This window comes from Aethalodelphis obliquidens, unplaced genomic scaffold (genome assembly GCF_003676395.1).
Source record: "Aethalodelphis obliquidens isolate GAN/ISIS:26980383/991018 unplaced genomic scaffold, ASM367639v1 scaffold19, whole genome shotgun sequence".
NCBI classification, from domain to species: Eukaryota; Metazoa; Chordata; class Mammalia; order Artiodactyla; family Delphinidae; genus Aethalodelphis; species Aethalodelphis obliquidens.
Window position 1 is genome coordinate 16569141 of NW_020837963.1, and position 16240 is coordinate 16585380.

The 16240-nt window shown below is 34.3% G+C and overlaps 1 protein-coding gene across 6 annotated transcripts in view; it reads left to right on the top strand.

Annotated features, from left to right (window-relative positions):
* RELCH (RAB11 binding and LisH domain, coiled-coil and HEAT repeat containing) overlaps positions 1-16240 on the top strand; it is a 120785-nt gene that overhangs the window by 36710 nt on the left and 67835 nt on the right. For all 6 annotated transcript variants that reach the window (XR_003435293.1, XM_027118694.1, XM_027118691.1 and 3 more), the window contains exons 6-10: positions 4291-4494; positions 4600-4691; positions 5300-5593; positions 8292-8367; positions 10605-10700. Coding sequence is in view for 5 of the 6 variants with exons in the window: in XM_027118694.1 (XP_026974495.1) it covers positions 4291-4494; positions 4600-4691; positions 5300-5593; positions 8292-8367; positions 10605-10700 (762 nt within the window). In the remaining variant the exon portion in view is untranslated. The remainder of the gene's footprint in view (positions 1-4290; positions 4495-4599; positions 4692-5299; positions 5594-8291; positions 8368-10604; positions 10701-16240) is intronic.

A 16240-nucleotide genomic window follows, 5' to 3' on the forward strand; every position in this document is an offset into this window, starting at 1 on the left:
AACACAAGAAAATGAGAAGACCTACAATAACAAACCCAAAACAATTACGTAAATGGTAATAGGAACATACATACCAATGATTACCTTAAATATGAATGGTTTAAATGCTCCAGCCAAAAGACATGGACTGGCTGAATGCTTAAAAAACAAGATCCATATATATGCTGTCTACAAGAGACCCACTTCAGACCTAGGGACACATACAGACTGAAAGTGAGGGGATGGAAAAAGATATTCCATGCAAATGGAAATCAAAAGAAAGCTGGAGAAGCAATTCTCATACCAGACAAAATAAACTTTAAAACAAAGACTATTACAAGAGACAAAGAAGGACAGTACATAATGATCAAGGGATCAATCCAAGAAGAAGATATAACAACTGTAAATATTTATGCACCCAGCACAGGAGCAGCACAATTCATAAGGCAAATACTAACAGCCATAAAAGGGGAAATCGACTGTAACACAGTCATAGTAGGGGACTTTAACTCTCCACTTTCACCAATGGACAGATCATCCAAAATGAAAATAAATAAGGAAACACAAGCTTTAAATGATACATTAAACAAGATGGACTAAATTGATATTTATAGGACACTCCATCCAAAAGCAACAGAATACACATTCTTTTTATGTGCTCATGGAACATTCTCCAGGATAGATCATATCTTGGGTCACAAATCAAGCCTTGGTAAATTTAAGGAAATTGAAATCGTATCAAGTATGTTTTCTGACCACAACGCTATGAGACTAAGTATCAATTACAGGAAAAAATCTGTGAAAATACAAACACATGGAGGCTAAACAATACACTACTTAATAGCCAAGAGATCACTGAAGAAATTAAAGAGGAAATCAAAAAATACCTAGAAACAAATGACAATGAAAACACAGCGACCCAAAACCTTTGGGATGCAGCAAAAGCAGTTTTAAGAGGGAAGTTTATAGCAATACAATCGTACCTCAAGAAACAAGAACTCAAGTAAACAACCTTACCTTACACCTAAAGCAATTAGAGAAAGAAGAACAAAAAAACCACAAAGTTAGCAGAAGTAAAGGAATCATAAAGATCAGATCAGAAATAAATGAAAAAGAAATGAAGGAAACCATAGCAAAGATCAATAAAACTAAAAGCTGGTTCTTTGAGAAGATAGACAAAATTCATAAGCCATTAGCCAGAGTCATCAAGAAAAAAAGGGAGAAGGCTCAAATCAATAGAATTAGAAATAAAAAAGGAGAAGGAACAACTGACTGCAGAAACACAAAAGATCATGAGAGATTACTACAAGCAACTATATGTCAATCAAATGGACAGCCTGGAAGAAAAGGACAAATTCTTAGAAATGCACAGTGTGCTGAGACTGAACCAGGAGAAATAGAAGATATGAACAGACCAATCAGAAGCACTGAAATTGAAACTGTTATTAAAAATCTTCCAACAAACAAAAGCCCGGAACCAGATGGCTTCACAGGCGAATCTATCAAACATTTAGAGAAGAGCTAACACCTATCCTTCTCAAACTCTTCCAAAATAGAGCAGAGGGAGGTACACTTCCAAACTCATTCTACGAGATCACCATCACCGTGATACCAAAACCACACAAAGATGTCTCAAAGAAAGAAAACTACAGGCCAATATCACTGATGAACATAGATGCAAAAATCCTCAACAAAATAGAATCCAGCAGCACATTAAAAGGATCATACACCATGATCAAGTGGGGTTTATCCCAGGAATGCAAGGATTCTTCAGTATACGCAAATTAATCATTGTGATATGCCATATTAACAAATTGAAGGAGAAAAACCATATGATCATCTCAATAGATGCAGAGAAAGCTTTCGACAAAATTCAACACCCATGTATGATAAAAACCCTCCAGAAAGTAGGCATAGAGAGAACTTACTTCAACATAATAAAGGCCATATATGACAAATACACAGCCAACATCATCCTCAATGGTGAAAAATTGAAACCCTTTCCATTAAGATCAGGAACAAGACAAGGTTGCCCACTCTCACCACTCTTACTCAACATAGTTTTGGAACTTTTAGCCACAGCAATCAGAGAAGAAAAAGAAATAAATGGAATCCAAATTGGAAAAGAAGAAGTAAAGCTGTCACTGTTTGCAGATGACATGATATTATACATAGAGAATCCTAAAGATGCTACCAGAAAACTACTAGAGCTAATCAATGAATTTGGTAAAGTAGCAGGATACAAAATTAATGCATAGAAATCTCTTGCATTCCTATACACTAATGACGAAAAATCTGAAAGTGAAATTAAGAAAACACTCCCATTTTACCATTGCAACAAAAAGAATAAAATATCTAGGAATAAACCTACCTAAGGAGACAGAAGATCTGTATGCAGAAAATTATAAGACACTGATGAAAGAAATGGAAGGTGATACACCCAGATGGAGAGATATACCATGTTCTTGGATTGGAAGAATCAATATTGTGAAAATGACTATACTACCCAAAGCAATCTACAAATTCAATGGAATCCCTATCAAATTACCAATGGCATTTTTTACGGAACTAGAACAAAAAATCTTAAAATTTGTTTGGAGACACAAAAGACCCCAAATAGCCAAAGCGGTCTTTAGGGAAGAATACGGAGCGGGAGGAATCAGGCTCTCTGACTTCACACTATACTACAAAGCTACAGTAATCAAGACAATATGGTACTGGCACAAAAACAGAAATATAGATCAATGGAACAGGATAGAAAGCCCAGAGATAAACTCACATATCTATGGTCAACTAATCTATGACAAAGGAGGCAAGGGTATACAATGGAGAAAAGATAGTCTCTTTAATTAGTGGTGCTGGGAAACCTGGACAGCTACATGTAAAAGAATGAAATTAGAACATTCCCTAACACCATACACAAAAATAAATTCAAAATGGATTAGAGACCTTAACGTAAGACCGGACACTACAAACCTCTTAGAGGAAAACATAGGAAGAACAGTCTTTGACATAAATCACAGCAAGATCTTTTTTTATCCACCTCCTAGAGTAATGGAAATAAAAACAAAAATAAACAAATGGGACCTAATGAAACTTCAAAGCTTTTGCACAGCAAAGGAAACTACAAACAAGACGAAAAGACAACTCTTAGAATGGGAGAAAATATTTGCAAACGAATCAATGGACAAAGAATTAATTTCCAAATAATATAAACAGCTCATGGAGCTCAATATTAAAAAAACAACCCAATCCAAAAATGTGCAGAAGACCTAAATAGACATCTCTCCAAAGGAGATGTACAGATTGCCAACAAACACATGAAAGAATGCTCAACATTATTAATCATTAGAGAAATGCAAATCAAAACTACAATGAGATATCATCTCACACCAGTCAGAATGGCCATCATCAAAAAATCTACAAACAATAAATGCTGGAGAGGGTGTGGAGAAAAGGGCACCCTCTTGCACTGTTGGTGGGAATGTAAATTGCTACAGCCACTATGGAGAACCGTATGGAGGTTCCTTAAGAAACTAAAAATAGAACTACCATACAACCCAGCAATCCCACTACTGGGCATATACCCTGAGAAAACCATAATTCAAAAAGAGTCATGTACCACAGTGTTCATTGCAGCTCTATTTACAATAGCCAGGACATGGAGGCAACCTAAGTGTCCATCAACAGATGAATTGATAAAGAAAATGTGGCACATATATACAGTGGAATATTATTCAGCCATAAGAAGAAACAAAATTGAGTTAGTTGTAGTGAGGTGGATGGACCTAGAGTCTGTCATACAGAGTGAGGTAAGTCAGAAAGAGAAAAGCAAATACCGTATGCTAACACATATATATGGAATCTAAAAAAAAGAAAAAAATTGTCATGAAGAATCCGGGGACAAGGCAGGAATAAAGACACAGACCTACTAGAGCATGGACTTGAGGATCTGCGGAGGGGGTCGGGTAAGCTGGGACAAAGAGAGTGGCATGGACATATATACACTACCAAATGTAAAATAGATTGCTAGTGGGAAGCAGCTGCATAGCACAGGGAGATCAGCTCGGTGCTTTGTGACCACCTAGAGGGGTGGGATAGGGAGGGTGGGAGGGAGGGAGACAAGAGGGAAGAGATATGGGGACATATGTATAGGTATAACTGATTCACTTTGTTATAAAGCAGAAACTGACACACCATTTTAAAGCAATTATACTCCAATAAAGTTGTTAAAAAAAAGATAAATTTCAAAAATGCAAGATAAAACTGCCACATAGATTTTTTTTATGTTATTATTTTTTTATCTTTTAGGATTTTGAACTATGGGATGATGTAGGATTAAACATTCCAAAACCTCCAGACTTATTGCAACTCTACCGAGATTTTGGAAATCATCAAGTGACTGGGAAAGATCTTGTGGATGTGGCCAGTGGTGTAGAAGAAGATGAATTAGAGGCTCTGACACCAATTTTAGGCAACCTTCCTCCAACCCTTGAAACTCCTGCTGCTGTAGAGGTGAGAGGTATTAACTAAGTAATCCAGTCCACAAAAAGTGTTTAAACTGCATAAAAGCATACTATGAAATCTTGAGTTTCTGTTTTTCTCCCATTTTGATTTTAGAACTCCTTGCTAGTAAAGAAATTAGAAGATAAAATTAGTTTATTAAATAGTGAGAAATGGTCTTTGATGGAACAAATCAGAAGACTTGAAAGGTTAGTACTTAATCATTATTTCCAAAAAACCTCTTAAAGTTTTTAAAGAAATTGACAGATTATATAAATATATAAAATAACATTTCAGTTTTAAGACATAATTTACATATCCTAATACTTCTGGAAAAAAGTCTTATAGTTGCTTATATACTTAAAGTGTCCTTTTTCCCCAAAAAAGTTGTCCCGGTAATAATCATGTAATTGCATATGTCTTGGAACCAAGAAATAAGATATTTTTTATTTTCTCCAAGTTGTATCAGTAGTAATAAAATAGCTTTTCACATTAGTGTTGTACATATTTCCCATTCATTATTTCATTTAATTCTTAATTCTGTAGAATTTTCCCCATTTTGCAAATGAAGAATGTTAAGTGCTAATCCAAAGCATAGTTTATAAAACCATTTTTATGCTTTATAAGTGTTTGTAGCTGCACTTCTAGGTATATGAAGCATCAGTGTATATGGTGCAGAAGAGATTAATCAGTTGCCAAACCACTTTCTATTAATATGTTACACTTTTAAATCATTAAACCCATTATGAAGTTTATGCTATTGCCAAAGTTTTAAAAAATACAGTTATTCTCTGATAATTTCTCTTCCTTTCTACAGTGAAATGGACTTCCTCAAAAATGAACACTTTGCCAGCCCTGTAGTTTGTGACTCTGTTCAGCCTTCTTTGGATCAGTCTCCCCACAAGGACTCTGAAGACAGTGGACAGAATTCAGTTATAAATAGTTCAGACATGGGAGAAAACAAGGATATCCATCTTTCAAAATCAGATGAAATTGATTCCACTATTCCTAAAGAGAATTTCCCACGTTCTTTCCCCAGGAGAGAAAGAGAAGGAATGCCATCTTCTTCTCCATCAAATAAAAGCACAGTCCATTTTGATAAACCCAATAGGTTAGTATGCATCCTGTGTTTTGAAATGCATCTTTCAGCTATTTAGAACATTGTCAAAATAGAAAAGTTTCAGTTCTTATTTTGCAAATCAGATGTATGAATTTTTATGTTTGGCATGAACTTAACACATAGCAAAGTCCATGTCACCAAAAAAAAAAAAAAAAAACACACAAGTAACTACTAAGTTAAATTGTATTAACAAGGAATAGACCATAAAGGAGATAGGTCCTATCTTAGCCAAGTACTTAAACCCATAAGTAATATGTATGTTTTATGTGCTGTATTTTACCCAGTGCTTTTTACCTTTTCTGTATTCTACAGTCATTATCAGACTCAGGAGAAGGTTTTGGTACTGAATAGTTGCCTGTACTAAAGAGGGGATTAGCTATTAATCTTAGGCCTTTTTCCTGTGTCTGCTTCCATTACTAATATTGTATTGTTAATATTCTCTTAATTCATTTAGTTTTTATTGGATTGCAGTGATTGAACTCAGATGACAAAAGCATGGTCCCTTGCCCGTCATGATTATGTTTTCTAGTAGAGGAGACAAAATGTGTTTAAAATTATTTTACGTTTTAATGTGGAAAATGTTAAGAAAGGAACATTTACTGAGTTCTTTTTTATATGTCAGGCACAGTTCTACACGCTTTACGTATACTAACTTAGTTAATCCTCACAAATTACCCTATGGTGCATTCTGAGCCACAAAGCCATGCTTCCTCCTCCTCCTATTAAATGGAGTATTAAATGGAATATTATACCAAGTGTTGGGATGTAATAGGAAAGCATGACTAATTTGTTTTAGACTTAAAGGTACTCATTATTAGTGAGAAGTATTTGATTTTTTTTTTTCCCAAGCAAATCTTTCCACTCATGTGCCACAACTTTCTGTGTACCTGCTTAAGTGTGTGTGTGTGTGTGTGTGTGTGTGTGTGTGTGTGTGTATTTTTAGGTATTATGGGGGTTGAAATAGACACAGCCCAATCCTCAAAGTGCATTTAATTAAATATGGTTAAGATACAGTTATAAAAATGATATTCAATAACAGTGGCATTCGTAATAGTTCTTACTGTTTAGGAGTACTTCCATATATCTCCTTTGATACACCAAAGCCACTCTCTGGAGAAAGATGACTGTTAAATTTCTTCAACTAATTTTTTTTAGCTCTTAACTATATGTCAGGCAGTCTTAACGAGGAGTATAATGGTAACCAAACATATGGTCATCCCTTCAGTTACAAACCTTACAGTATGAGAGAGGCCGACAGATAATTATTATAAGTACGAAGAGTAGTAATATAAGAGAAGTTCACCTTGCTTTGGGAACACACAATCAGGGCACCTAACCTAGGCATCAGAGCAGGAAAGATTTCAGGGAAGAAGTATTATCTAACTTTAGACCTGATGACTAAGTAGTAGTTAACCAGACAAAGAAATAAGACGAAGTCTTCCCACTAAGAGAGAACAGCATGTGCAGGGAGAACACTGTGCACTTTGCGAGCTAAGAAGAATTTATTAAGGTTGAAGCAAAGAATGCACGTGAGAAGAATGACAGATGAAGTTGGAGAATTAAGCAAAGACTAAGTCATATAAGTCGTGTTAACTCATTTTAGAGAGTTGGGACGTGATGGCATCTAAGTTTTAGAAAGAGTCCTCTAGGGTAGAGGTAATTGGAGGGTAGCAAGACTGGAAGAAAGGAGACTAGTAGGATATCTATTGGAAGAATCCAAGTAAGAAATGATTGAATTTCCTGTATTAGAAAGAAGTGGATAGATTTACAAGATAGTTAGAAAGTAAAAGATTGATTGGATTAGGAGATTAAAAGAAAGGGAAGGATAAAGGCTTTCTGGCATAGGCAATTGGATGCATTATAGCTCTCTCCACTGAAAGAATATGGGAGGGGAAACATAACAAGCAAATAGGCTTAAGCTTTGGCACAGTAACTCCAGAATGAGATGTTACTGGGGGCCACTTTGTGGTGTATACTAAATAACCTCTATTATGTAATTTTGGTGTTAGCCCTTTTCTTTGTAGATAGAGTACATAAAGTACAACTCATAGGTACAATATTATGAATACTATTATGTAGAGACCAGTGTTGTTTTAAAAATATAAATGTTTTAACCTTTTTTATTAAACATAAATAGGCTAATATTTTCAATTACAAAAATACTTCCTTTGAGATATATCATGAATGTTGAACAAGACTCTCCTTCATTTATCTTTAATTTTTAATTCTTTTACGTGGGTTTCTAACATTAAGGATTATCATTATCATTATATAGATCTGTAAAACTTCTCAGCAACATACCAGGTCAACCTTTGTCTCCACTGTTTACCTTTCTGGGATCATAGAGAATTAGGGAAGAAAAAAAAATCCTCATTTCAGGTTTTACAAACACTTTCTGTGGTCATTGACCTGCCATACCACTTCAGGTTTAATCCACTAACATTTATAAGTCATTCATTCCCATAACATCAAGCTCTTTTAAGATCAGCATCTATTGCTGATTTCTTTTCCCCAGTATAATTTTCCACTGAAGTGACCTTTAAGTCTTTTGTGGCTGAGATATTCAGTTAACATTTGTGGGTTAGGGTTCATGCAAGGATGGGAATTATAACCTGCAACTTACTTTCTCCTTAAATGCCAGTGGTAACTATTTGGTATTGTCCCATTTTCATTCAATATTTTCTTCTAGGAAGTTGTCTCCTGCTTTCCATCAAGCACTACTCTCTTTCTGTCGAATGTCAGCAGATAGTCGTTTAGGATCAGAGGTAAATTATACCAGATTCTTTCAAACTTTCTTAAAACATTCAGTTTTTCTTTTTAGCATCTTACCCAAAAATAATTGTGATAAGACTCTATTTCAAGTACAAGTCTAGTATTTAAAATAATGCTCTAAGAAATAGTTCCTAAAATTTTAACTTTTAAGGAAAGTAGTTGATTATTTTTGTCTTTAGGTTAAAGCTTTGTTTAGTATTAAAGTGGCCTTTTACAGTCTAGTTTTAATTTGTTATGTCTACCGACATATGGTTATATGCCTCTCTATGGTATAATTCAGAAAACCAAATCAAGTGTACATATTGTTTATAATTTCAGTTATTTTTAGATTACTCTACTTTTAATTTCATTTGGATTGTCTTTTTTTCCCCCCCACCTTCATGCTTTATGCTTTATAGTCTAATAAGTTTGAACAAATATTTGTGATTCCAGAAATAACTGATAAGGTCCTGCTTCAGGGTCAGGGTGAGGGTATTATTTCAGCAGTTAACATGAAATTACATTAAAAAATACCTAACACACACTAAGCATTATGTTACATGTCATCTCATTTAATCTGCATTTTAATTTGCAAACTTACAAAGTAGGTAATATTAGTCTAATTTTCCAGATAAGGAAATTTTAGACAAGTCCCATAACTTTCCCAGTGTTAGACAGCTACCCAGGTCTATATGATTGTAAAGCCTAATTGCTAAGTATTTGCATTGGTATCATTGTATCAGGAGCTGAACAACCTACCTCTGCAAAGTGAATCTAAACTTAGGTTATTTAGTTGAATAAATCAAAAGTATTATTTCCTTTTGATGCTGACCAAAAGCTGTAAACTCAAATGTCTACAAAGAAACCAGGCAGGTCTCATAATATGATGAAGCAAGAGTGTAATAATAAGGAGTGGTGGGTACTGTAGTAAATTCGAACTTACATCCTTTGCCTAAATCTTGCAGGTGATTGCTTCTGTGTGTGTGTGAGGGCCCAAGGATAGTGCCATTGCTAGACTATATATCACCTTTGTGCAAATTAAAGTGATACTCCTTACTTTTGGTGGATAAATACCTGGCGTGGCAGATGAGTGCCTGTTGGATGTCAGCCCCACTTACCATTTAGGCTGATTCTCTGTGCAAGGCATAGCTGATAACAGTCTTTTTCAAGAGAAGCTGGGCATCTGGATTTTTTTTTTTTTTTTTTTTGGTTGTCTGTAATTTTCTTTTTTTTTTTTTAACATCTTTATCGGAGTATAATTGCTTTACAATGGTGTGTTAGTTTCTGCTTTATAACAAAGTGAATCAGCTATACATATATATCCCCATATCTCCTCCCTCTTGCGTCTCCCTCCCACCCTCCCTATCCCACCCCGCTAGGTGGTCGCAAAGCATGGAGCTGATCTCCCTGTGCTATGCAGCTGCTTCCCACTAGCTATCTATTTTACATTTGATAGTGTATATATGTCCGTGCCACTCTCCCACTTCGTCCCAGCTTACCCTTCCCCCTCCCTGTGTCCTCAAGTCCATTCTCTACATCTGTGTCTTTATTTCTGTCCTACCCCTAGGTTCGGATTGATTGTCTTTGATTTCAGAGTTTATTAGCTCTCAGATTTGTTTTCCTCAAGTCCTTTGTAATTGTTGTTGCAGGCTTATCTTCAGAGGGTTTTTTTCTTTTTTTCTCCTATCTTTATACTCACTCCTCCCTTTCTAGCTGTTTTATGGTTGATTCCACTTCACCTCTTTTGGGCTTCTGTCCCACAATGTCATTAAGAATATGAAAGAGCTAGAGGATGGTTTGGATGCAATCTGGCAATCCCCATTGTAAGACTGGGTCAGCCCCCTTGGACTTCCCTTGCATGCAGCTTCATTATACAAACTACTCTCACCTTAGGCAAAGCCTGTAGCTTTGTGGGCACCTTTTCCCCAAAAACAAAATTAAAAACCATTGAAGCTGCCCCAGTCCTGTGTTATCCCTGTTTGTTCCCAGAACTGAAGCCTTGTAAGCCTCCCTGTCTTCACCCTTGCTTCTTAACAGTGTTTTAAATCCATTTCTGGTCTATAAAAATGTTTATCCCGTTAGGGATTACAGTTGTTCTTATTGTTGTTTTTATCATCATCATCATAAATTGTAATTTTGGATGTGTGTTTGGAACAGAGGTGACAGGGTCCAAAACATAAACTTTAAGTACAATACCATCATGCACAGAAGTTCTCCAGTGTCGTCATTTATTAATTCTTTGGTTTTCTAGGTGTCTCGGATTGCAGACAGCGAGAAAAGTGTTATGTTAATGCTGGGGCGCTGCCTGCCACACATTGTTCCTAATGTGCTGTTGGCAAAGAGAGAGGTGAGACACATAAAAGTATTTTCATTCCCCAGATCTCATCATGTGTCCATTTTTTGTCATTTTGAAGTTTAGTGTTATATTTTTATTTTGTTAAAGTCTATTACTTGCAATCATATTCTTACTTTTGTGCATGCATCTCTGCTCCTAGAGAATGGTTTTACACCTCTGTCAGGTGAGTTCAGTAAAACTGCATGGTATTCATGTTTTCCAATTTTGCTTAAAGCATCATTAGCTTTTGCAGCACTAACTATTACTGTAGGTCCATTTATGTGCCATGAACACTGTCTGTTTTTTACATTACCAGTTAACTAATTTATTTTATCTCTGCTCTTGATATGATATGCGTGATTTGTCTTCAGAAATAGACATGCTTTGTATTGAACATTCACAGGGACTAATAATGTAACTTTTCTTAAACATAGTTACTTATTATTAATGTTAGTTTTATTGTATTTGTTTGGCAGTAATTACACTTGTCTTAGGATGATAGGATAGTTATAATATTGTCTACAATAACTTCTGAAAGTACCTTTTTTGTTTTTCTTGTAGCTCACCTGTTATTGACAGATGCTTTAAATGTCCAATATAGAGTAGCAAATTTATTTTAGTACACATTGCCTATGTTATAAGCCATAAATACTGTAGAAAGTTATTTTTAGAGTTATATTTAGCCAATAAAAGATTAATAAAAAGTTATCTGTAATCTCATTTAAATGACAGTGAATGATTTATTTGCAAACAAGCTTAATTATTTGAATTATTCAATTTATGAAATCAATTTTCAGTTCAGAAATTTTCTTTTAATGGGTTAAGAATATTTTAGAATGTGTCATAAAAGTTTCTTTTGTTATCCTCTTAATATTTACCACCGGTTTTAATCATAATTCACGGGACCTACAGTATGATAGGTACACAATGCATTGGCAAAACCCATGTAGAGCTTATCCTTAATTATCTGTTTAGCACAAGAAATTTGTACTGATCCTCAAGAAAATGTATGTGTAGAGCTTAAAAATTTTTTATACCTATAGGTATTTTTAATTTAAAAAAGATAAACATGACTGTTTTCTTGCTGATGGTTTTATTTTACCTAATATTTAAAAATAGCTCTGAGACATTAATAAGTATGGAAATTTTTCTATGTCTTGAAGGATCAGTGTCCAATTTCAGATTGTTTTGCAGTTCTGCCTGGCAGAATGGTGTTTGAGCTTCTTTTCCTTTTTCAGCTTGTAACATAATCCATTGCAGTGCATTAATGTTTGCATCCCTTTTACTATGTTTCCTTAATATAATCTTTAAAATATCATAGAAACCTAATTGTTATGAGATGTAGTTTAAGCTTTTTTATTTGAATTTTCCCTTTTTTAATCATAAAAAACTACCACTAAAATCTGATTGTACTGCATGAAGTATTTATAAATTTGCATCATCAGTAATCAGTTATATATATATAAATATATATGTAAACATATTTATATATACACATATATTTTATTTGTGGTATGATGTTTACTTTTTGGCTGATTTTAAGGTTTTTATATTTAAAAATATTTATATACTTATAATTTCATGAAGAATTGATCATTTATCTTTGTTTACTTAATTATTTGTACTTTATTCTGTTTTACCAGAAGATTTACCATTTATTATATACCAAAGTTGTATTCCCTCAAAACTAAATTGGTAAATAATGAAGTATACCTTGCCTTTCTTTGAAACTAATCCCAGGGCATAAAAGGTCAAAACTTTTATTTCATTTTATCCTTTGATATTGGATTACATGTATTTAATATTTTACCCTAGTTCCTTATATCTATATTTTTAAAAAGGTCTCATGAGTGAAGGATTAATATTTTTATTTTTTCTTATTTCTCGTTTTATGTGTTCTCTTATCAGTATAAACCTTTTTATTGATATGTAAATACAATTTAAATGTCCCTTAGTAAACTGATTGATCATAGCAATATCCTAGGTAATTAAAAAAATAAAACATTAAAAACAGGTTTTAAGGTTTGAATAAATAATACATTCACATGGTTTAACATCTTTTAAATATAAAAAGATGTACAACAAAAACTTGTCTTCCCTTGTCCCTGAGCCACCATCCTACATGCAATAAATTTTATTAGCTTCTAGTGTATTCTTTCAAGTTCTTTGCCCATTTTTTAAGTGGATTGTTTGCCTTTAAATTGTAAGAGTTCTTACAATTCTGGATATTAAACCCTTACCTCATACATGATTTGCAAATATTTTCTCCCATCCTATAGGTTTTCTTTTCACATTGTTGATAATGTCCTTAGATGAACAAATATTTTTCATTTTTATGAAATTGATCTATTTTTTTCTTTCGTTGCTTGAGTTTTTGGTATCAGTCTAAGAATCCATTACCAAATCTGAAGTCAGAAAGATTTATTCCTGTGTTTTCTTCTAATAGTGTTATACCTTTAGCTCTTATATTTAGGTCATTGATCCATTTGGAGTTTTTTTTTTTTTTTAATATATGGAGTGAGGCAGGAGTCCAAAACTTTATTCTTTTCATTTAGTTATCCAGATATCCCAGCACCATTTGTTGAACAGAAAGTTGTTTCCCTAATGAATGGTCATGGCACCTTTGCCATATCAGTTCAATGTCGATGTTTGCATTCATTTCTATACTTTCAGTTCTGTACCATTGGTCTTTGTGTTTATCTTTATGCCCGTTCCACTCTATTTTGATTACTGTAGCTTTATAGTAAGTTTTGAAATTGGGAAGAATGAGTCCTCCAGCTTTGTTTTCTTTTTCAATATCGTTCAGCCACGTAGGGCCCCTTTCAGTTCAATATGAATTTGATGCTCAGTTTTGATTTCTGCCATAAAGGTCATTTGAATTTTGAAAGGGATTGCACTGAATCTGTAGATCACTTTGCGGAATATTGACATTCAAACAACATTAAGTCTTGCCATTTATGAACTTGAGATTCTTTACAGTTATTTATGTCTTTCAGCAATGTTTTGTAGTTTTTCACTTCCATGTTAAAATTTATTTCTCAGTATTTTATTCTCATGGATGCTGTTGTAAATGAAATTGTTTCCTTAATTTCTTTTCAGGTTGTTCATTGCTGATATATAGAAACAGAACTGACATTTGTATGTTGATCTTGTAACTTGAAACTTTGCTGAATTTGTTTATTAGCTCTAGTAGTTTTTTGTGGATTCTATGAGATTTATATAGAATCATGTTATCTGCAAACAGAGGTATTTTGCTTCTTTCGTTCCAATTTGGATAGCTTTTATTTCTTCCTCTTACTTAATTACTTTGGTTAGGACTGCCAATACAGTTTTTTTTTTTAACATCTTTATTGGAGTATAATTGCTTTACAATGGTGTGTCAGTTTCTGCTTTATAACAAAGTGAACCAGTTATACCTATACATATGTCCCCATATCTCTTCCCTCTTGCTTCTCCCTCCCTCCCTCCCACCCTCCCTATCACACCCCTCTAGGTGATCACAAAGCACAGAGCTGATCTCCCTGTGCTATGTGGCTGCTTCCCACTAGCTATCTATTTTACGTTTGGTAGTGTATATATGTCCATGCCACTCTCTCACTTTGTCACAGCTTACCCTTCCCCCTCCCCATATCCTCAAGTCCATTCTCTAGTAGGTCTGTGTCTTTATTCCCACTTTGCCCCTAGGTTCTTCGTGACCTTTTTTTTTTTTCCGTAGATTCCATATATATGTGTTAGCATACGGTATTTGCTTTTCTCTTTCTGACTTACTTCACTCTGTATGACAGACTCTAGGTCCATCCACCTCACTACAAATAACTCAATTTTGTTTCTTTTTATGGCTGAGTAATATTCCATTGTATATATGTGTATATATATATTGTATATATGTGTATATATTGTATATATGTGTATATATATATTGTATATATGTGTATATATTCCATTGTATATATGTGTATATATCCATTCATCCAATGATGGACACTTAGGTTGTTTCCATCACCGGGCTATTGTAAATAGAGCTGCAATGAACATTGTGCTACATGACTCTTTATGAATTATGGTATTCTCAGGGTATATGCCCAGTAGTGGGATTGCTGGGTCGTATGGTAGTTCTATTTTTAGTTTTTTAAGGAACCTCCATACTGTTCTCCATAGTGGTTGTATCAATTTACATTCCCACCAACAGTACAAGAGGGTTCCCTTTTCTCCACACCCTCTCCAGCATTTATTGTTTGTAGATTTTTTGATGATGGCCATTCTGACTGGTGTGAGATGATATCTCATTGTAGTTTTGATTTGCATTTGTCTAATGATTAATGATGTTGAGCATTCTTTCATGTGTTTGTTGGCAATTTGTATATCTTCTTTGGAGAAATGTCTATTTAGGTCTTCTGCCCATTTTTGGATTGTTTTGGAGTGATTGGGTTGTTCGTTTTTTTGATATTGAGCTGCATGAGCTGCTTATAAATTTTGGAGATTAATCCTTTGTCAGTTCCTTCATTTGCAGATATTTTCTCCCATTCTGAGGGTTATCTTTTCATCTTGTTTATGGTTTCCTTTGCTGTGCAAAAGCTTTGAAGTTTCATTAGGTCCCATTTGTTTATTTTTGTTTTTATTTCCATTTCTCTAGGAGGTGAGTCAAAAAAGATCTTTCTGTGATTGATGTCATTGAGTGTTCTGCCTATGTTTTCCTCTAAGAGTTTGACAGTGTCTGGCATTACATTTAGGTCTTTAATCCATTTTGAGTTTATTTATGTGTATGGTGTTAGGGAGTGTTCTAATTTCATACTTTTACATGTACCTGTCCAGTTTTCCCAGCACCACTTATTGAAGAGGCTGTCTTTTCTCCACTGTATATTCTTGCCTCCTTTATCAAAGATAAGGTGACCATAGGTACATGGGTTTATATCTGGGCTTTCTATCCTGTTCCATTGATCTATATTTCTGTTTTTGTGCCAGTACCATACTTTCTTGATTACTGTAGCTTTGTAGTATAGTCTGAAGTCAGGGAGCCTGATTCCTCCAGCTCCGTTTTTCTTTCTCAAGGTTGCTTTGGCTATTCGGGGTCTTTGTGTTTCCATACAAATTGTGAAATTTTTTGTTCTAGTTCTGTGAAAAATGCCACTGGTAGTCTGATAGGGATTACATTGAATCTGTAGATTGCTTGGGGTATTAGAGTCATTTTCACAATGTTGATTCTTCCAATCCAAGAACATGGTATATGTCTCCATCTATTTGTATCATCTTTAATTTCTTTCATCAGTGTCTTATAATTTTCTGCATACAGGTCTTTTGTCTCCTTAGGTAGGTTTATTCCTAGACACTTTATTCTTTTTACTGCAGTGGTAAATGGGAGTGTTTTCTTAATTTCACTTTCAGATTTTTCGTCATTAGTGTATGGGAATGCTAGAGATTTCTGTGCATTAATTTTGTATCCTGCTACTTTACCAAATTCATGGATTAGTTCTAGTAGTTTTCTGGTAGCATCTTTAGGATTCTCTATGTATAGTATCATGTCATCTGCAAGCAGTGACAGCTTTATTTCTTCT